Source organism: Argiope bruennichi, chromosome 1 (genome assembly GCF_947563725.1).
Source record: "Argiope bruennichi chromosome 1, qqArgBrue1.1, whole genome shotgun sequence".
Lineage (NCBI taxonomy): Eukaryota > Metazoa > Arthropoda > Arachnida > Araneae > Araneidae > Argiope > Argiope bruennichi.
This window is the reverse complement of record NC_079151.1, coordinates 129,667,146-129,690,512: the sequence shown is the minus strand read 5'-3', so window position 1 is coordinate 129,690,512 and position 23,367 is coordinate 129,667,146. Positions and strand designations below refer to the sequence as shown.

Below are 23,367 nucleotides of genomic sequence, written 5' to 3'. Positions count from 1 at the left end.
TGAATCAAAAGAAGTCCTCTATGAGTTTGTAGAGAGATTTTGAAGTTATTTATTTGAATTATTTAAATAAAATAATATACATTTTCTTCTTCTAGAACCATATACTGTTAGAGAAGCACGCATTCATGTTAGGCACATCAGAGATTTGCTGAAATCTTTGGATCCTGCTGATGCTTATAATGGCGTGGAATGCAGTTCATTTTCATTTTTGAATACTATTACACAAGGTGATATTCTAGGTATGTGTAATTAATTTTCCTCTAATTAAAACAATAGATTTTTAAAAATGTTTTTTAAATTTCTTTTTCAATGAATTTATTTATATCTAACTATTTGTATGATTATTTTCTCTTAATGTGCTGTAGGAAGCACTGCATGTAAAATTTAGCTAATTTAAGTGAAATCTTTTGCACTTATTGCTGTGAATTATTTTGTCTATTTAGAATCTGCTTTGGTAAATACTGCTGTAAATATCTACTTTGCTGAAATCAAAAAATCTTTTAAGTTTTATATTCTTTAAAATCCTGTTGCATAAATGATTAAATATATTCTGCGTAATGATATTAATCAGTCATTATTAATATTGTTATTTAATTTGATATTAAATTCTTTATTGTCAATTTCTCTTTGCAGAGAAGAAAAAAAGCCGTCCTGATTCAGTTGATTGCACTCCATTAGATTATATCCTTCCTTCATCCAATGATTTACCTTTATTACCTCTTCAGCCTCAATCTAAAGATCCTAAAGTAAGAAAGTATTAGATGCAATTTATTTTATTCATTTAAATAAATGAATGCATAAATTTAAGTTGCATTGAATTTTTATATTAACAAGTCTTATTGCTTAATATTAAGATACATATTGAATTTAATTACATTTATCTGTAATATGAAGAGTGTGATGACATCATTGTAGAATCTCTTTATCATTACTGGAGAATTGTTGCTCCAAGACCTACCTTGCATAGAGAAGGTTGCTTTACGTTTTAAAAATCTACATTAAACCAAACATTTTTAATGATGTGGGAATTTTAAGAATGTGTGCCAGCTTGAGTGTTATTTTTAATAGTAATTCAAGATTATGAAGTTCATTTTAGAATGATGTTTATCCAGTGGTGAATTTTTATAATAGAAAGCTAATTTAAACCAAATAAAATTGTAGTATTATAAGGCAGACTTCATTAATTAAGTCTGAAACATTTTGTTCTAGTTAGTGCTTTTAGTTAAGTATGATACATTTTCTCTTTCAATTGTTTAATCATTGGTATCTAAGGAGAAAAAATTATCCTCTTAGAATTATTTGTACATAAAGAATTAATTTCATTTTTAATATAGAAGAAATGTAGATAGTTCTTCCTTAGAAATTGTTAATTGGTTATTTTTACAAGAAATTTTCTTATTTACTTTTTAATTAATATGCAAGTAAAAATTAAAATGCATCCATTTTGTTGAAAAATTGCTAATATGTGCAGTTTATTTTCAAATTATTTTTATTTAATGTGCTAACTAAATTGTAAATGAACTGTTACATAAAAATCAGCCACCATAAATTAATAATTTTTTTAAATATTTATTTTCAGATTGCACCAGCCTTAAAGGTTTTAACCATTAGTGGTTGGAATCCTCCGCCAGGTTTAAGGAAACTCCGTGGTATGTATTGATTTAAAAAATTATTATTTTTATCTGTATGATTAAATTTTTTTTATTTTTATGATTTTAAAAAATTATTTATGTTCAAAAATAAAGTATATGAACAATTTCATTAGAAGTTTCAATTAATATTTAAGCTTGCATTTTTAAAAATTTTTTTTTGTCATACAATTGCTCAAAATTATTTTTTGGGAAATTTTTTGTAGGTGATTTGCTTTATCTTTATGTTGTTACTGCAGAAGATAAAAGACTTCACATCACAGCTTCAACTCGTGGATTTTATATTAATCAGTATGTTATTTATCTCAAATTTATTACTTGATAAATTTTTAAAACTAAGAAAAATTTATATTAATCATTATGTTATTCATTGAAAGTATGATTCTATAATATCTTTTTAGAACAACAGATGAAGAGTTTAATCCTAAACCTGCTACTCCTAAGCTTATTTTTCATTCTCTTGCCGATTTATTAGGACAGGTAATTTTATATTATCGTTGATACGATTAATTTCCTTTTATATATGGAATTTTCATCTCTTATTTCTAACTTATTAATTAAATGTAAGATACAATAAGCAAATATATAAAATAATATCTTATTAAAATATTTATTTTTAATAATAAGAAATTTTATTATTTATATTTTTTTTTAATTTTTGTATTGATTTGATATCAATGTCCTTTTTTTAAATTATTTTTTCAAGTTTCTCCAAAAAATTTTCATTAAAAAATTCTATGTATCTATTCCAATTTTTAAAAAAAGCATTTCTGCATTCTTGATTCACATTCAATTACTTATTTCCTTTTCTCAAAGGTGAGTCCTATATTTAAGAGGAATTTCAACCTCATTCAGAAGAAGCGTACACAGCGTCATCCTTTTGAGCGTGTGGCTACACCCTATCAAGTTTATACATGGGCAGCACCTAATTTAGAGCATACTGTTGATTCTATTCGAGCTGAAGATGGTATATTATTTTTTACTCTTTTTAATTAAACTTTGTAAGCAAAAAGCACAATAATTGTTCTGAATGCTTATAAAAACTGTATTTTCAAGATCAAGATAATCTTATACATAGTGCTCATTCAAAATATAGCATAGTAGCTAATTTCTGAATTATTAGGAATTGATATGTATTTGCAGTTAGAAAAGAAATATATATCATGTTTGATTCAAAAAATGTAATGCTGAAAAATTCTGAAATCTAATTTTTCATGTTATATTAGTCCTATTTAGTAAAATATTCATGATACTATATTTCATGCAATAAAAAAAAGTCCCAATGTTTTATGTTTAAAACTGTTCAAATAATAGCTGTTTAAAGTAAATAGGGAGTGATATATTAATTTATTTAATAGAAAAAACTTCAGCTTTTGAAAAAGTAAAATGCTTGAATGAAATTGAAAAATTTATTGTAATTTTTTTACATTTTAAATATCTAACAGAAAAGTGTAAGACAAAATATTCAGTAGGTTAAAAATAAGAGAAAAATTAAGTACAGTTTGTGTAATAATAAACATGTTGGAAAGAATTAAGTAATAACATTATAAAATGAAATATTTTATTATAATTTTATAAACTTGAAACTAAAGTTTGTTTACTTTAGTATAACTCAAAATGACTTGCACCCGTGAAATATTTTTCTTGCACCTTATGCAACACTGTAAGTGTGATGGACTTACATGCCAAATCTGTTGATTTTCCTATCATATGTTTTACTTTAAGATTATTTAAAGAATAATTAAATAACTTAAAGCTAATCACCATGAAGTCACTCACAAGGACTTCCAAATCTGATGCGATTTCAAAATGTATTGGTCAGGAAAGTCCATAACTGAAAAGATTTACAAATTGAAATCCCAACATGATGAAACTATTCTTGATGAATTTCTTAGTAAACAAACATGTCCAGTTAATCAGATAAAAATCCAGATAAAATAGCTGTATATTTAGCAGACAAAGCATTATTGAAAAACTGTGACCAAATTATATTTTTTTTATTTAGTACCAAATATTCACAGACTAACACGCCTGATGTTTTTTTGGCCATATGCTTATAAGAATAATCAAGCATCCCAAAGTGATTTTTTTTTGTCTTTTTATTTTAACCTAAGAAAATTTTCTTGGTGAAAATGAGGAGGGAAAAACCCTGAACTATTTTATATTTGAAGTTAACTTGCGTCTTTTTTCTGATACACAATAAATGCTGTTCTTGTAGTGTAATTAATTTTTTTTTTAGATCCTATTAATAATTTTGCTTGTACTTCAAATTCATGTTTAGAATATTTAAAGACTTTCCTTTTTATTTTCTAATTAATTTCTGAACAAAACAAATGGATAAGATGACATAATAGATTATTTTTTTGCACTTTAACTCTTTGTGTAATTTTATGCAGTTTGCATGCAATGATCATCCTATTAATTGTAAAATGGAGCCCTAAATCTAATCTAATTAAATATTTATTTCCATTTATTTTTAATTTTTAGAAAAATTTATTATCTCTTAAAAAATACCTGAAAATTACTTTGATTTGCAAAACATTAAATGACAAGTATACTTACCAGTATTTATTCTAAAATATTTTTTGCTCTTAATGCTCAGTGGTAAGCATGCTTACCATTTCCTGTTCAGGTTGAATGATTGCTGGTAAGTATATTTACCACCCTTAATTTCATAAATAAATCAGCAAAACTGTCCTAGTTTTTATTCCAGTTTTACAAAATCAATTAATAATAATAAAACCCTGAAAGTAATTTTGAGATATTCTTGAGTGATTTCCTGTAAAAATTCAAGTAAAATGATTAAAAGAAAATTAAATTGGTTCTAAGTAAATAATTTAATATATAAGTCTGTTTTTCTGAAACAATTCTAATGCTTTTACATTTTAAATAATTGAAATAAATTTAAAATCTGAGAAATCTAAATCTAACTACCTGTTAATGCATGATTCTAATTTGCATATGTTCCCTTAAGGGATTCTTGGGACTATGGAATTGAACTTTAAATTGTTTAAAGTGGTGATATTCAAATCTTCATAAATCAGTTTTAATTGCAGAATAATATTAATTAGAAGGATTTTTTTTTGTTTAAAATATCACTGTCACCGAATTTTATACTAAGAAATAGCCTAAAAATTTAGATTTAATATTTTTTTCCCAGCTTTGCATGTATTGATTCAAACAGTATAAAATATAATTCTTTACATCATTTAAAGTATCTTTTAAATTTTAAATATATGCACATTACTAATTACTTAAAAATTATTAAATTTTATATTCTCATGGAATTGACAATGTATATTCTTAAATTTTCTTTGAAAAATTTATTGTACTTTATATATATTTGGGAACATTTTTTCTTTATTTTAAATAATTATATATTTTTTATGGTTTCTACTATAGATGTATACAAATATACAAAAAGAGTCAATTTTTGAAATCTATATAACTTGTTATCAATAATGATATTTACAAACATCATTTAATATCAGAATATTACTGTTGTATTTCACTATTTTTAAAGAATTAAAAAAATCAGTAAGTAGTGAAGTTATATATGACTAAATTTTGATTTTAGAGATTTTTGTATTTCTGCAAAGTTATATGTATATTTGGAGGATGGAAATATTATGTACATGTAACTAATATTATATATTGTAATGAGAAAAAGAAGTAAACAATCAAAATATTCAGTATAGCATATTAAATAAATAATTCTTTGGTTAAATGCCTTTTTGCATTGTAATTATTGGTTAAATGCCTTTTGCATTGTGATTATTGAAATGTGTCATTTTAAATTATAAAAAAATATTAAGAAGTGATATAATTAATTTTTATAAAATGACTTTGTACTCTAATTTTTGAATTGTTAGACAATATGGAATTAGATTTGAAATTTTAGCAAATTGAATTAAAAATAAAACGTATGTTTATTTTTAAAAAAAGAGAGTGAGGTGAAACTATGGGGAAATTTAATGAAAACGAATGCCTAAAGAATAGTTTGATTATCAATAAAGTATTTGTGTTGATGTACCAATATGTGACACCATGCTTTAAAAACGATTATACTTGATGGAAACATAACTCGGTTTGTCTAAAGCTTTTAAATAATGAAGGGCGTTTTTACTTCACAATATATATTTAAATGCAGAAGCTTTTGTATATTTTTTTATAATGTAGTTATTTATTGTTATGTGGTTTTTTTATTACTTGTTTATGATGTAGTAGTGCTAAGATTGTTCATGCATAAGAGTTTAGTATATTCATGTACCATAGAATTATTACGTGGGAGAGTCAAATAGTAAAGGGACATTTGAGGAAAGGTACATTTATTCTAATGATTGAAAACTGAAACTATGACACAACCACCCTGGACTTCAACGTTCTTTTCCCAATGTTTCATTAGTATTTTGATTCCATCGGGAAAAATAGTTTTTTGGTTGTATCTGTAACCAATTTTGCGCCGCATCAATGACTTCATCAGCAGTAGTAAAACTTCTTTCCCTTAGAGTTTTCTTCAATGGTCCTAACATATGAAAATTGCTTGGAGTTAGGTTTGGCCTGTATGATTGATGTTGCTGGCCTGTTTGATCTTTCGTTGTTAAATAAAGAAGTTCATCCCTGTTTGAAGCATTCTATCCATTCCTAGATCTTGCTTGTGATAAACAGCTGACAACATACTGCTCTTGCAGTCGAAGAATAATTTCTGTGGCTTTAACACTTCCTGAAACAAAAAGTGAATCACTGCCCTTATTTCTTCCTTGGAGCAGATTGACAATGGAGCTGCCATATTTGCCCTGCTACACTCCAAGGACTAATGTGGGAATAAGAGCGATACATTGCTTAGAAGTGTTGCCGATGACATTAATTCAGTGGCATATACCTGCCGTCTTACCAAACCGAGAAAGAGAAATGTAAAATTACCTTTATATTTTGATTTTCCCTCTTACATAGATGAATTACATTATGAAATAAATAAAAATGCAGCAGTAAATAATATTTTTTCTGCTATAAATACATTTTTGGTATTTTTCTTTAAAGCTTTCTCTGCTAAACTTGGTTATGAAGAACATATTCCTGGCCAGACTAGAGATTGGAATGAAGAACTCCAAACTACCAGGGAGTTGCCTAGAAATACCTTACCTGAACGTCTTGTACGTGAGAGAGCTATTTTCAAAGTTCACAGTGATTTTGTTACAGCAGCTACCAGGGGTGCAATGGCTGTAGTAGATGGAAATGTAATGGCCTTGAACCCTGGAGAAGAGACTAAGTAATTTCTTTTATATATGATCATATATTTAATGTTTTATTTGGAACCTGTAATTTGTCCATTTTTTCCCCCATTAAGACTTGGTTGCTAAAAGAAAGAGGGGGAGGAAGGGATTCATCATTTTTCTTCCACTTCTTTATGATTTCTTTAAAAAAATTATCTATAAAAGATTCTTGTCATAGTTGTAGTTGTTATTTTAAAACATTTGAGTTTTTAGGAATTTTTAAGTTATTATATTATAAGTAACAAATAAGGATGCTTTTTAACTTAATAGAGTTCAATGCTGATACTTCTTTATCTAACTTGAAATAATTCTCAATTATTAATAAAAGTATGTAATAATAAGAAAGTAAGATTTAAAAATTGCTGATGTAAAGGAGAGTATAATTGCAGATAATACAATTGCATTTTTTAAAAGATGTTATAAAGAAGAGAATAAACAAATGAATCTGAACTATTTCTTTTAATATTTTAAATTTTCTCAAAATGTAACTTTAATTTGTAATTATTGAATTTTGTTGTAGAATTATAATTTATATTATTTTAATGCTTAAACTGATTCTTTTTTGTCTTTAAAATGTATTTTATATAGGATGCAGATGTTTATTTGGAATAACATTTTCTTCAGTCTTGGATTTGATGTTCGAGACCATTATAAAGAAGTAGGAGGTGATGCTGCTGCTTTTTCTGCACCAGTAAGTTCTATGAAGTTGAATTCTTCTCCTTTTATTAGAGGAATTTAAAGTTTTTAAATTTTTAAAAATTCTATTTATTAAAATTTTTTTTATGAATAAAAAAAATTTTGGTGGCTCTTATTTGCACATGTAAATGTAAAATACATATAAATAATAATAATAATAATACATATAATACATAAAAATTATAATAATGGAATATGAATTTATGGCAAATAAAATTAATCCAAGATAATTAAGATTCCATTATTTTAATTGCCCTTTTTTAAAAATGGTGTAGTAAAGGATTAATTTTAAGAAATTTTTTTAAATCTTTGTGTTATATAATTATTGAAAATATGTAAGATATAATTAAAAGATAATATTGGATTTCACTTTTTAATTAAAATGAATTATAAACATCTAATTGTTGGATTGAAATATTTTTTAAACTTTTATATTTCAGCATCAATAAAGGATTTTATTAATTATTAAATTGTTCCAATTGAATGTTATAGAGGTAAAGATATAATTGATGCAAATATACATACCTTTCTTTGCATATAAAAAATCCTATTTATTACTTGCTGATTATGCTTGGTGTATTTGAGAATTAGATTTATTCTGCAATGCCTAGTTGTTGGAATAATGCCATACATAAGTTTAGTTTTTTACATCAATGCATTTGTGATACATAGAAAAAAGAAACAGATTATGAAAATGATTGTGTTAGTTATTCTATTTTATTTTATATACTTTAAATGTCAGGCCTAGTTTAAATGTTATGCTGCTAATCATAAAATGTTTTCTTTTTTCCATTTAATAAATGCTTATTATCAGATAAGGAAATTTTTAGCATAAAATCTCATTATATGTTTTTAAGTAAATTAACTAATTTTTTTAGAATAATGATCTTCAAGGTGTTAGAGCTTATAATGCTGTTGATGTTGAGGGATTGTATACCCTTGGTACAGTGGTAATTGATTATCGTGGCTACAGAGTTACTGCGCAGTCTATTATTCCAGGTAATTCAGAACAATTAAGATGATATACTTTCATTAGTATTTTAATTAGATGATTAAATATTTGTTTTTTAATGATTAATATTTCTTCAATATGCTTGGAAGTAGAATTATTGTCTGATTTACTTCATATAGAGTTCTTGGTTTTCAGGTATTTTGGAAAGGGAACAAGAACATTCTGTTGTCTATGGATCTGTAGATTTTGGAAAAACTGTTTTAACACATCCCAAGTACCTTGAAATGGTAAATATTAAGTTGTCTGTAATGTTTGTCATGCATATAAAGCTTGTAGGAGAAATTTTATATTTATACTTTGATCATAATATGTAATTTACGATTACTTTTCAAAACCTATATGTATTAAAATAAGACCTATGATAATTATTTGATATCTTATTTTTGGTTTATAATTTGCTTTTATGATTATTTTTCTTCTTTACTTTTGAACTCAGTTTATACTTTTTCAGCATTTGCTACTTGAATGTAATGATCAAGTATTCAACAATTCTTATTGTTAATTTTTATTTCTTTTAATAGTTGAATAAAGCTGGACAGCCTCTAAAAATTCAACCTCATAAGTAAGTTTTAGTAAATTCTTTTTTCTTTCTGTTTAAGTTTTTAGAAATATAGAGCCTTATTTTATAATTGCTTGGAAGTCAAATGATAGAATTTACTAAATTTATTTTAATATAAGTATTTTGACATTTTTACATAATGAGCAAAATACTGATTTTATTTATTGAATTCTTTCCAAAAACTCAGATTATTTTATTATGTTTAAGATGTTTTTTAAATTTTATTTGCCATGGTCATCTTTCTCAAAGTTTAAATTGAATCTTTGTTATTAAATTTTTAATGTTAATTTTAATTGATTAAGCACTTTTAAATGGATTTTAAAATTTATTAATTGTTTTTGAAAAATTTCTTCCTTAAATTAAGAAGTGTCTGGTATTTTTTCTTCCTTTTTATGTTAATACTTTCTTAATTATTATTTAAACCAAACAAATATTATCTGATTAAACTTGAAGTTCTAATGAAATAATAGTCTCAAAGAATGAATTTGTGTGTCTAATTTATTTGCTGTTAGAAAATTCACTTTGTGTATCTTACATTTTTAGAGTTTTGAATGAAAAGGACGAAGAAGTTGAATTATGTTCATCTGTTGAATGCAAGGTATTTCTGGCATCTCCATCTAATATTGATGTGCACTAAGCAATAGTTTTATTTCTATTAGCAATAGTTTTTATTTCTATTTTTTTAAATGAATATTTGAGATTAAATTTTAAATAAAATACCTTGAAATAGCTGGTACACCTAATGCTGTGGTTGCTGTTCTTAGAAGCATTATAGATAAAACTCAAATGATATATTTTTATATTGGATGAATTGTACTATAATATTGTATTATAATCTATGAGTGAAAATATTTTTTAAATTGTTATTTATAGTATTTTAAATTTTCTTTGTTTGAATTAAGTAGTTTTTCAAAATTATTCTGTAGGTGTTATAGCAAATATTTTATTTCAAATAAGGACATTTTCTACTATTCTTTTAGTTTGTATAACTTATTTTTATTTCTTAGAATCTTAATGACTAATTTAGATTTTTTTTATTATAATAACCTCTATAAAATTTTTTAATCAATTTGTTTTTAAGGGCATTATTGGAAATGATGGACGTCATTATATTCTTGACTTATTACGAACCTTTCCACCTGATGTGAATTTTCTCATTCGTAAGTTTATAATTCCTTTCTTTGTAGAAGTTTTCATATACTTTTAACTGCATTTGGCTTATTTATTTTCTTTTATTGTTTTAGTTGACAGTGAGGAATTATCTAAAGAGGCCCAAGCTTTAGGATTTCCACGCAATCATAGGCATAAACTTTGCTGTTTAAGGCAGGAATTAATAGATGCTTTTGTTGAGTAAGTAATTTTTTATAAATAAATTTTTTTTACCTTTCAAGCAAGCAATTCTAATTAAAAATTGCTTTTCTTTAAACTTTTTTGGAATTTTTCTGTTTTATGCTATAATTTTTATTTAAACCAATAATTTAATATTTTGAGTTCTTCACTGTCATGAATTTTCTGTAGCAAGACAAATACAAATTATTCTGCTAAAATCCATTAAGTCAAATATTTATCCTAATTATTCGTAAATATTTATCCAAACTAAATCTCACCCTGCATAACGGTATTTAATAAATAAATTATAGTAAAATAAATCATTAAAAATTATCTTGCCATGTATCTAATTTTTTATATTTAGATTAAAAAATATTCCACTTATGAATAAATAGAACTGTTATATTTCCAATTTTTCATGGTAATTCTAAAAAAAATTATTTAAAAGATAATGTAAAGTTTTATAATTCATCGTATGTTTGTTTTTAGTTCTAGGTATATGATGTTTATAAAGCTAGCAGCATTCCATTTACAACAGCTTGGTGTAAAGAATATTATTGATAAGGTACTAAAATTCTTTACCTTTGGTGATGTTTTAAAATTATTCATGATTAAAAGGTTTTTAATTTTGACCTTTTACATTTATTTAAATGTATTTTTAAACTCTTAAGATTTGTGTAAAAGCTGATAGATATTTTTTAGTTACTTTAGTAATTTTAAAAAATTAAATATCATTATTAAAAAAGTAAGAATAGAAAAAAAATGCTTTTTCCAAATCTTTAATTGAAGTAATTAAATAGTAGCCAAATGGACACGTCAGGACTAATAAGGTTGTTATGCATTCACAATTTAAAATATTTGTAATATTAAAAAAAAATGTCTATTATTCATAACGTTTGTTAAACTTTATTAGTTCATAGAAAAAAATTCTAATTTTTCACATATAAGTAGGTGTTGCATTTTATGTATCTAACACAAGATTTGTCCTTGCATCCGAAAATGGGACATTTCATCTGATTTGGCAGTTTTAATACTCAGGGAAATGCTCGACCGTGTAGTTAGTGCCATCTCTCAGAAAACAGTCTTTCACCTGATGAGTCTGGTTGTTAGTAAATAATACCGTTTAATTTAATATGTGTTATGAGCGCCTTTGGCTAAAAAACTAATTTTAACTTTAATCATACTAGAGTTATAACTTGCTTTTACAACTCTAAAATCAGAATTAACTGCGCGCGAAACCAATGTATGTTTTTGTATATGGCAACTAAAAAAAGCAAGCATTTTAAAAATATAAATATAGCATGTAAATAGAATTGTAATTTAGATAGATAATAAAATGGAGTCAGATTAATAACGAGTGGATTATTTCACATTACGATCCCACATCTTTGAATCTTATTAGCGGAGAAACGACTGAATGAAATGAAATTCAGGTAGAGTCTCAACATTGTGGTGAACCCGGACGTGATTGCTAAAAATACGGTACGTCTGTTTTTATTTGCAATAAGAATTAAGTAGTGAAATAAAAATGGAGATGTCCCTTAAGAAGCGATCACCTATTAGATCTAACTTTACGAAAACGTATAATGTTTTAATTGAAAGATTAAAGGTCGATGAACCTAAGGAAAAAGAAATTAAATCACTTTTCTGCAATTTGGAACGAATTTATTCGGATTTGGCCAAATTAGATAATGAAATATATAGTTTTCTTCTGGAAAATTCGGATACCGAAAAGTATGAAGATGAGTATATGAAAATCGAAGAATACAGCACAAAAATGATTGATGCGAAAGTAAATGTGGACATATATTTGACTAAACTTTCTTACGCTGAAAAGGAAAGCGTTGGTTCTGTTTCTCCTAGAATTAAACGAAAACTTAAGTTACCTAAAATAGAACTCGTTAAATTTAACGGTGAAATTAAGAATTGGCTGGCTTTCTGGAGTCAATTTAAGCGTATTCATGATGATGATAAATTAGAAAATGAAGACAAATTTCAATATTTGATCCAATGTGTAAGTGAAGGAACTAGAGCTCGGGAAATTATAGACAGTTATCCTCCAACAAATGCGAATTATTGCAAGGCAATAGAAAGTTTAAAATCGCGTTTCGGAAAGGATGAGTTGCTTATTGAATACTACGTTCGTGAGCTACTAAAATTAGTTATAATAAATGCTTCAGAAGCTAAAAGGAAATTAAGCACGTCGCAAATTTATGATAAATTAGAAACTTACTTAAGAGCTCTAGAATCAATTGGTTTAACATCAGACAAGTATTCAGCAATGCTTTTCCCCCTGGTGGAATCCTGCATACCTGAAGATATTTTCAGGGTATGGCTGCGTAATCCAATTATAATAGCAAATCATGACCCGGAAAGCAATGCTTATTCAGAAAAACTAAAAAATTTATTACTCTTTCTGAAAACAGAAATAGAAGGTGAGGAAAGAATTCGCTTAGCGAAATCAGGATTTGCACCTAAGGTGTATAATAAGAGGAATTCTGATTCTGTGGCTACTGCTACAGATTTGTTCTCAGGAGGTACAGAAAAAAGAAAACATAATACCATATGCGTTTTTTGTGAAAAACCTCACGAAAGCAAAGAATGTTACTATGCCAAAAAATTTGATTTTGAAAAGAAACAAAAGATTTTGAAAAATAAAAAATGCTGCTTCACTTGTTTAAAGCCTGGCCATAGGTCAAGAATTTGCAAGTCAAATGTACAGTGCCTGCTTTGTAATAAGAGGCATTGGACTTTGATGTGTCCAGATCTGCCAACAAACAAACCAAAAGTCAAAACACCTGAGGTGGAAGAGAATCTAAATGTCAATTTATCCAATCAGTGTGCTGCTGAAGAAGTTCTCCTTCAAACATTGCAAGTTAATATTAAAGCAGAAGGAAAAACACGCAGAGTACGAGCTCTTATTGACAGTGGTTCGCAGCGATCATACTTATTAGAGAAAACAATTAAAGAAATGAATCTGAGGCCCATTGAAGTTAAAAATATCATACATTCGGTATTTGGTGGAACTACGTTAGAAAAACAAGATCATGGACTATATGAAATAACCCTTCAGAATTTGAATACGGGATTCACTTACGATATGCAAGTCCTCGATCAACCAATTATATGCGGAAAAATACCTCGGATCCACAAAGGAAATTGGCAAAAGGAGTTGAAGAAAAAGAATATAATACTCTCTGATCAAGGCAAAGATTGTCCGGACATTGAATTGCTGATAGGGGCTGACTTTTGCGGACAGTTATTCTCAGGAAATATATATGCTCTGAAATGTGGATTAGTAGCATATGAAACAAAATTAGGCTGGCTGATCATGGGTAAAGTTTTTGGAGGAAAAGAGGAAAATACTTCCGCTGAACTGGTGACTTCAATGCTAATACAAAATAGCTCTATCGCTGATCTTTGGAAATTAGAAACTTTAGGTATTATGGATCCAGTTGAAACTAAATCTAAAGAAGAAATGAAAAGAAACACAATGGATCATTTTATGAAAACAGTGGATAGAGATGAAAATGGCAGATACATAGTTAAGCTACCTTGGATAGAAGCAAAAGAAATTCTACAAGACAATAGATCAACAGCTGAACAACGTTGTATCCGTACTTCACAAAAGTTAGAAGATGAAAAGAAATATGCAGAATATGAGGCTGTTTTTGAAGAATGGCTTGAGGAAAATATAATAGAGAGAGTGCCCAAAATAGAGGAAGGAAATTCAAGTTATTATTTGCCGCACCGAGGTGTTTTTAAGGAAAACTCATCAACCAAAGTACGTCCAGTGTTTGACGCTTCTTGTCGAGTTAAGAAAGTTCCGTCCTTAAATGACTGTCTGGAAAAGGGACCAAATTTAATAGAGCAAATTCCACCCATTTTAAGAAAATTCAGACAAAATAACATTGGGGTAATTTCTGATATTAAAAAAGCCTTTCTTCAAATCTCAATTGCAAAAGAGGATCAAGATGTTTTGCGATTTCTTTGGTGGAAAGATTACGAAACAAGAAAATTTGAGATACTTCGTCACCGCCGTCTTGTTTTTGGCCTCACTTGTAGTCCTTTCCTCTTGGCAGCGGTTTTGATGAATCATCTAGAGGAAAGTAAAGAGTGCTTTCCTGAAACCTCCGAAATATTGAAGAATTCCTTTTATGTAGATAACTGTGTGACATCCGTGCTCAATGAAGATGATCTTACCCGATTCATTCAAGAAGCAAAGCTGTTGCTTTCCAAGGCTTGTTTTGATCTTCGAGGTTGGGAATATACAAGGGACCTAAGTCGGGACGAGCCAACCGTTCCAACCTCAGTACTTGGACTGTTATGGAATACAAATGAAGATTTCCTTTTCTGTGATTTACAAAATACAGAATTTAATTTTGATGTTTGCAGTAAAAGAAATATTCTGTCATCGTCTCAAAAGATATTTGATCCACTTGGATTTTTATGTCCTGTGACAATATGTTTAAAACTCTTAGTGCAAAATATTTGGAAAAGAAACTTAGGGTGGGATGAAATTCTACCAGATGACATTCAGAAAAAATTCAAAACTTTGATTGTTGATTTGAAATTGCTGTCTGAAGTTAAGATCCCTAGGTGTGTAAAGATCAATGGCTGCACAGAAGGACTAAGTCTTCATACCTTTTGTGATGCCAGCAAAGTTGCATACAGTACTGTCGTATTTTTGAGAAATACCTTGGGAGAGGAAGTCAAAATATATTTTATAGAGGCAAAAAGTAGAGTAGCACCTTTAAAGGTTATTACAATACCTCGTCTAGAATTATTGGCATGCTGCATTGGAGCTAGGTTAACTTCAGACATTAAAAATTCTATGTCTTTGAGAGACGTACCTACTTTTTATTGGACAGATTCTTCTGTTGCTCTTTATTGGATTCAAAAAGATCATTGGGGTACGTTCGTGAATAACAGAGTAGAAGAAATAAGAAGTCTTTCTTCAAAGGATGCTTGGAAGCATCTCCCAGGCACTTGCAATCCTGCTGATCTCCCTTCCCGTGGTTGTTCAATCCAAGGATTTTTGAAATCGAGATGGTGGGAGGGTCCACAGTGGTTGAAACTTCCAGAAGAAGAATGGCCAGCGACAGACTCTGAATACAATTTTGAAGAGGTTTTCCGGGAAAGGAAAAAGAGGGTCGTAACTTTGGCCAACTCTACAGATCTGAATAAATCCTGGTATTTGTACAAGTTCTCAAGATATTCAAAAATTGTGCGAATGATAGCATGGATGCTACGATTTGTACAAAATTGCCGAAATCCTATTAACAAGATGAAAGATCTTTTAACTGTTGCAGAACTAGATGCCGCCGAAAGAAAGGTGATACAAATCGTGCAACAAGAAACCTTTAATAACGAAGATGCAAGATCAAAACTTAAATCACTCTGTGTGTTTAATGATTCTGATGGACTAATTAGATTGAAAACTAAAATTACAAGACGAGATGATGAAGAAAATTTTAGATACCCTCTAGTATTGCCTTGTAAGCACCCATTAGTGGAGAGATTGATTTTCGAACATCATTTGATCTCTTCCCATGCTGGAGTTCAAGTTGTCCTAACAGATATCCGTCAAAAATTTTGGATTCTGCAGGGACGAAAAACTGTCCAGAAAGTGCTCTCAAGGTGTATAAGATGCAAAAGATATACGAGCAAGAAAATTGAATCAATTCCTGCGCCGCTACCGGAAGATCGTGTACGGGAAGCCTTGATATTCGAAGTCACTGGAGTGGATTTAGCAGGGCCGCTTCATTTAAAAGATGGGAAAAAGGCCTGGATCTTGCTTTTTACTTGCGCTGTATATAGGGCCATTCATTTGGAATTAATACAGAGTCTTTCGACTAATGGATTCCTTCTAGGTTTTAGAAGATTCGTCGCAAGACGAGGGCGACCTAGGACTATATACAGCGATAACGGAACAAATTTTACTGGAACAAATAATTTGATGGGTTCTCTTGATTGGGACAAGATTGTCAATGACGCCTCCGTCTTAAGAATTCAGTGGAAATTTAACCCCCCAACAGCTGCTTGGTGGGGCGGATTTTTTGAGAGCATGATTATGATGGTGAAGAAGCTTTTAAGAAGAGTTTTAGGAAAGGCATCGCTTCATTACGAAGAAATGTTCACTATTCTTTGTGACGTAGAAGCCAACATCAATTCTAGACCTCTGAATTATCTATCGGAAGATCCGAATGATTTAATTCCACTGACTCCCTCAATGTTCATTCAAGAGACTACAAAGGTAGGAGTTCCCGATTTGGATACTTTGGATAAAGTAAATATCTCCAAACGATATCAGTATCACCAAAAATTACGAGAGGACTTGAGGAAAAGATTTCGAAAAGAATATCTAAGCTTGTTAATCCAGAAGAAGCCAAAAGGAAAGGAATCTAGACAAGTGCAAGTGGGAGATATTGTTATAATTGAAAGTGATATCAAAAAGCGACTAGACTGGCCTTTGGGATTGGTAATCGAAGTGTTTCCTGGGAAAGATGGCTGCATCCGAGTAGTGAAGCTAAAAACAGCGAGTGGGGAACTTGTGCGTCCAGTGCAACGTTTATACCCCTTGGAATTAGACCATGACGATCCTGCGGGTGCGAGAAAAAACGAACCGGTTGCTTCGTATGAAGAAATCGAAATCCCGAGCTCGGAAAATAACGACTATGAAACAAAAACTAGAAGTGGAAGAAGACTGGTTAAACCTTCACGTTTTAAATAACTTTTGAACTTTATTATGTAGTTTTCAAATATGTGCATTTCATGTTTTGATTTCTAAATATTTTGTTAATTTTGATTTTGTAACCTCCTAATTTAAAAATCAAAAGGTGGGAGGATGTTACGAGCGCCTTTGGCTAAAAAACTAATTTTAACTTTAATCATACTAGAGTTATAACTTGCTTTTACAACTCTAAAATCAGAATTAACTGCGCGCGAAACCAATGCATGTTTTTGTATATGGCAACTAAAAAAAGCAAGCATTTTAAAAATATAAATATAGCATGTAAATAGAATTGTAATTTAGATAGATAATAAAATGGAGTCAGATTAATAACGAGTGGATTATTTCACATTACGATCCCACATCTTTGAATCTTATTAGCGGAGAAACGACTAAATGAAATGAAATTCAGGTAGAGTCTCAACAATATGCATTTTGCAAAAGTTCCCTAGTAGGCACCTGTCCTAACAGGTTAATCTAAAACTAAAAATTTTTTCAGTTGTATTTCAATTTTTTTTGGCAAAATAGTTTCCTTTTCATTAAAATTTTAAAAAAAATCATACAGATAACTTTCTGTAACTAATTTAGAAAGTGACTCAGAATGCTGAGAATGCATCAACAGATGTAAAAGATGACAGTTGTGATAAAAAAGATGAAGAAAAGACAGAGACCATTGAAGAGAATGTTACTACTAATGGTGAAAATGAAAAAAAGAATGAGCAGGAGCCAGATTATCAAAAGATAGTTGAAAGTATCACAAAGAAAGATAAAAATGATGGTAAGATTTTTTTATTCTTTGAAAAGTTTAAGATTATATGTTTTAAGAATATAATTTTACCTTCTGTTTTTAATGTTTTGTCTTTAAATCTTACATGAATTCTTTTTTAATGTTTTTCTTCATAACCGTTTGTTAATTATATCAAATAAAATAGTTTGTGAAGACTATTGCTATTTAAAAGTAACATTTCTTGATAGATCCAAATACTTATGAAATGAAGCAAATTGTTGTGTTATTCAATACTATAATAATATAATTCAATTCATAACAATGTTAATAAGATAAGTGTACTAACCTACAAAAATTACTGAATATAATTTAATATAGACTAACTTTCAACCTATAAAAATTGCTAAATATGAAACTGAAGGTTTAATTTGTTTAAATCATTAGTTCACCCTGACTTATTTTTGTGAATATAGTTTATTAATTTGATTATATTCAAATTTTGACTATATATATATATATTTTCAGTCTAGGTTGATATTCATTTCATTTGTTAATACTTTGTTATTGTTAAAAGTATGAATACGTTTGTAAAGATTTGAAACACTATGATTATTTTTCTATTTATTGGGATATTTTGTAAAAAGAAGTTTAACATTAAAAATCATATGCCATTTGTAATGTATCTTTTTAGTATTATATTCTTGCGTATGTTTAAAGATAATTTTAGAAACTTTTGTTAATGAAACATTCTGACTGCATTCTTTAAAACTTTCCTTATGATGATATAGCTTGTTTCAAAATGTAAAGCTTATTTTTAGGGATATCAGAATTATAATTGAGTTCGTTATCCATAAAATATTCTGTGTACTATTAAGCTACTTTATCTATATTTGTTTGTACAAAATATTTGGAGTAATTAAATAATAATTTGTCTTATTCTGTTAGATGTTTTGATCATTATGTGTGGAAAGATTATTTATATTTTCCCACTTTTTTTTTTCCACAATTATTTAGCTTTGTCAAGTATTTTATATGTTAAGGATGTGAGTTGATGTTTTTTTTTGCTGTAATTTATTATGAAATATTATTTGATTTGAAATTATAAAATTATTGTTCACTTTCTTTATGTTGTTAACTGATCTACAAATTTAGATTATGCATATCATAATTTGTTTAAATATTGTTTTTTCATTTATGTGTGCAAAATATTTGGACTAATGATGACTGCATTCACATGTAATTGCTGAAATTTGTTTAGTTTATGTTTAATAAGTTTTAATTTACTTCTCTTAGTTGATAGTACAAAAGAAGTAATAAAGAAGGCTGCAATAGCAGTTGGATCCTTAAAAGAAACAGGTAATGGCTTTGAATTCTGTAACTTTAATTCCTATGTAATTAAAGCTTAAAAAGTTTTTCAACATTTTACTAATTTTGCATAAAATTTTTTCTAGAAAAATAATTTCTATGCATCTGAGGTTTAAAAAAATATTTTTTCTTTTAGAAATTCTTTTCTAGATCTAATTAAATACTAGATAGTTGAGCTGCTATTTCATTATTTTGATTAAAAATAGCTTATAGCCGTGAAGAGTGACAGAAAAACTGATTTGAAGCCTTAAAAAAACGTTTCAAATCAGTTTTCACTACTACTTCTGCAATTGGTTCAATTATTTTGGGGAAATATAAATAAAAATACTACTGAAAAATTGGAAAATTGTAGATAGAATCCTAATTTAAAAATGTATTGTTAATACTTTAAAGTTGTCATAATAATTTTCAGAAATGCTGCATTTATGGAATACTCAAATCTTTTAATAATGATTCTAAAGTCCCACTAAAGTAATTAGAAATGTTTAATAAAAACAAAAATAATTAATATTAGATTTGCATGCTATTCTATAATGTTTAATGAAATTTACAAAATTTATTGTATTTACAGAATTTGATTTGAGATTTAATCCTGATGTTTTTTCACCTGGTGTGAGGCATCCAGAATCACAGGTAAACTTTCAAATGTTTCTTTAAATTTTCAATTGGAGAAGTTTTTGATAATTGATGACCTATAAATATGTCAGATGTAATATGAATTATAAATTCGGTTCTAAATAGAGATATATTATTGATATATCTATATATAGATTATAGATTGGATATCATATTATAGATTGGAATTTCTTTTTTTTTTTTTCAAAATTTTCATGCAGTAAATAATTATGCAAAGGTGATAATATTTTTTACATTCTATTTTAGTTATTTTTAAGCAATTTATCAAACATTTTTTTGTAACTGAAAATAGTTTTTTTTAGAAAAAAAAAAAAAAACTTAAAAAATTATTTTAAACTTTTTTTTAATACCAAAGCATATTTGTTCTGTATTCAAAGTTTTAAATATTCCATTTTTCATTTTAAACATTTTTTTTTTATTTATGGAATCTTATCTTAATATTTAAATAATATTCCAAGTATATATGAGATTTTCTTTGTTATAAAAAAATTGAAGGAATCGTTTTCTTTAATATTAAAAGAGTTGAATGATCAATTTTAGATGACAGTTACAATATATTGATAAATATTAATACATTTAGTGCCAAGAGAAGTGCAAACATTTGGTAAATATTTTTTTAGCTCTATAAAATCAAGTTCTTGTGTAAGGTATTTTCACTCGTACATGAAATAATTATGTTTCTAGCATTTCTTTGAAAAATTAGATATATGAATTGATTAAAAAAAAAAAAAATGTTTTCTTAGTGTAATATATGTTAAAATTTATTTCCTATGATGCTCTGTTTTCAGTCTTTTACTAAATTTTAAAATATAGTTCTTCAAAGACATTTTAGCTTACTATCTTTACTTTTAACATTTGGAAATTTAAGAGTTTATTATACATTCTTATTACAACTTGTTGACAAATTATGATATATCTGTTTTCTATGTTAAAGTTATGAAAAAAGCAAGTATTTTTAGTGTAAAACAAAAGGTTATAATAACTATATAATTGCTAGAGAAGTGTTCCTTCAATTTAAAGGAATTAAAAAAAAATTAATGACTTTAATATTTTTTAATGAATGCATGAGAAATCACAAAATTGAATTTGTTTTATTTATCATTAGCCCTTTTAATACCATATAAACCTCATTTATGTTTATTGCCCTTGTAATTTTTCATCATGATCTGAAATTATATTTTGTAGTTTTTTAAATTGATATTCTTTTCCTGTACATTTTTATTTATTTATATTTTTTTCTTTCCACAGATTGAAAAATTAAAGAAGGAAAAGCAACTTGTTAAGGATGCTGCAGACTTTTTGTTAACAGCCCAAATACCTGGCTTTGTAAGTTGAATCAGTTTTGCTTTACTTTTGTATATTGCGAATTTTTATTTAATACTAAATTGATTGCTATAGAATATTTGTTCCTTTACATAATATTATATACTAAGTAATAAGAAAGATAAATTGTAAGTTATGATTTCTTAGCAACATAATTAGTGTAATTAATAAGACACACAAATTAATATATTAATTTGTGTGGCTTGATTGCCATTTGAAAGTGAGTTTTGATTAATTATTTAAATATTTACTGTATGATATAATTTTTTCTTATTGCATGGCAAGGAAAACACTAATAAAAGATTTAATTACTTAGGAATTAATAATTTTTGTTTTCAAATCTTGGGGAGAATGAGACCCAAATGCATTTTTTGAAGTTTTTTTATAAAAAAACATATAAAAATGTCTTTGGGGGAGGAGGAAATCCCAAAATTTATTATTAAAAAAATGTTCTTTTTTTTGTTTTTTCTGTCTAAATTCATTTTTAATTTTAGATTAGAGATTGTTTGGATCATTCAACATCTCCCATTGATGGAGTAACACTCACAGAGGCTCTTCATGGAAGGTGAATATTGTTTAAATTTTCTTCATGTATTATTGAATTTAATTTACGCATGACTACTTATTTTTTTTAATGTTTGACCAAATATATCAAATGAATCGTTTTTAAGCATTTTCAATTTGCATTTTATGGTGGTAAAGTTTATCTAATGATACAATTATAAATACATTTCAAAAACCATTTTTTTTATAATTCTAAAAATTATTTTTTAATATATTTTTAGAGGTATTAGCATGCGATACTTAGGAAAAATCACTGAAATGGTTGCCAAAATACCTCAGTTGCATTATTTGTATGTGAGTATAACTTTTGTTATTTGCGGCATACTTTGTGCCAGTAATTGGTTATTTGCTATATTCATCATACACACATTTTGAGGATTTGGGTATACATATTTTCCCCATTTTATAAAAAAATAATTATGTATTTTTTAAATAAGGGCATCATGCTTTTTGATATTGTTAGGAATAGTTACTTATTGTAGTTGAAATTCTTGCAAAATGCTTTGCTAAATTTTTTAAGCTTATGTGTTTTAAGCAATTAACATTGCAACTTAGTCTTTAATAACTTACTTAACTCTAAACAAAAGCAATTGTAATTTTCCCTTAATATCTACACATATCTGAAATATGAGATGCTAAATTTATAGACATTTCATTTATAGTGGAGATTCAAACTGAAGTAATTATATTCCTAATTTTCAAAGTGTAGCATAATACTATTATAATTTCTTTCTTCAGTTGCAGAATGCATTAGCTTTTATTTTCATTTCAGAGAATCATGGTATTGGAACTCATCACTCGAACTGCCAAACATTTATTTTCTCATTACATCCAATCTGTTGAAACTATGTGTTTGTCAAGTGCTATTAGTCATTTTCTCAATTGCTTTTTATCATCTTGTACAAATTTGCCAAGTCCTGTATCATCTGAAGAAGTAAGCTTTTCTTTCAGAATTTTCCTAGCTGTGACTTAATATTTAAACACAGATATTTGTCTTTAAAATCTTTCATATGATTTATTTAAAAAAAATTAATTGTTCTTTAATTCTGCCTCTTTATAATTTAGGTTACTGTACAATATTTTTATGAAGAATTTTTAAATGATATATTATTAATGATAAATTATTTTCGAGAAAATGTGATCTTTTCATAATAATAATAATAATAATAATTTTTGTTGTTGTTGAGCCTCAAAAAAGTATCTGAAATACTTTGTATTACCTACTACAGTTGTTAAAAGCAAAAGAAGTGTGACATTTTCTTTAGAAATGTCTTTAAATACATGTTGATAATGCTTACTAAAGGGGCCATCTTCTTATTAATTTTTATATCATATTCATGTTTTTTAATGGCATGCCTGCATTTTTTTAATGAAATATTACATTGAATTCCCTCAGAATCTGAAATCTTGTATAATTTTTCACAAAGCAACTGGGGATACACAAGAAGCAAGATCTTGTTGGCTGTCATAAATATATACAAATGTAGAAAATAACTTTTTA

The 23,367-nt window shown here is 27.3% G+C and overlaps 1 protein-coding gene across 2 annotated transcripts in view; it reads left to right on the top strand.

The window, feature by feature from the left end:
• LOC129986553 (clustered mitochondria protein homolog) overlaps positions 1-23,367 on the top strand; it is a 43,774-nt gene that overhangs the window by 7,585 nt on the left and 12,822 nt on the right. For both annotated transcript variants that reach the window (XM_056095380.1, XM_056095381.1), the window contains exons 4-25: positions 96-239; positions 634-746; positions 1,580-1,649; positions 1,856-1,940; positions 2,051-2,129; positions 2,466-2,616; positions 6,690-6,918; positions 7,511-7,613; positions 8,497-8,617; positions 8,766-8,857; positions 9,152-9,192; positions 9,733-9,787; positions 10,271-10,349; positions 10,434-10,539; positions 11,008-11,083; positions 17,840-18,029; positions 19,272-19,334; positions 19,915-19,976; positions 21,228-21,305; positions 21,797-21,867; positions 22,088-22,160; positions 22,639-22,800. In XM_056095380.1, the coding sequence (XP_055951355.1) occupies positions 96-239; positions 634-746; positions 1,580-1,649; positions 1,856-1,940; positions 2,051-2,129; positions 2,466-2,616; positions 6,690-6,918; positions 7,511-7,613; positions 8,497-8,617; positions 8,766-8,857; positions 9,152-9,192; positions 9,733-9,787; positions 10,271-10,349; positions 10,434-10,539; positions 11,008-11,083; positions 17,840-18,029; positions 19,272-19,334; positions 19,915-19,976; positions 21,228-21,305; positions 21,797-21,867; positions 22,088-22,160; positions 22,639-22,800 (2,243 nt within the window). The remainder of the gene's footprint in view (positions 1-95; positions 240-633; positions 747-1,579; positions 1,650-1,855; positions 1,941-2,050; positions 2,130-2,465; positions 2,617-6,689; positions 6,919-7,510; positions 7,614-8,496; positions 8,618-8,765; positions 8,858-9,151; positions 9,193-9,732; positions 9,788-10,270; positions 10,350-10,433; positions 10,540-11,007; positions 11,084-17,839; positions 18,030-19,271; positions 19,335-19,914; positions 19,977-21,227; positions 21,306-21,796; positions 21,868-22,087; positions 22,161-22,638; positions 22,801-23,367) is intronic.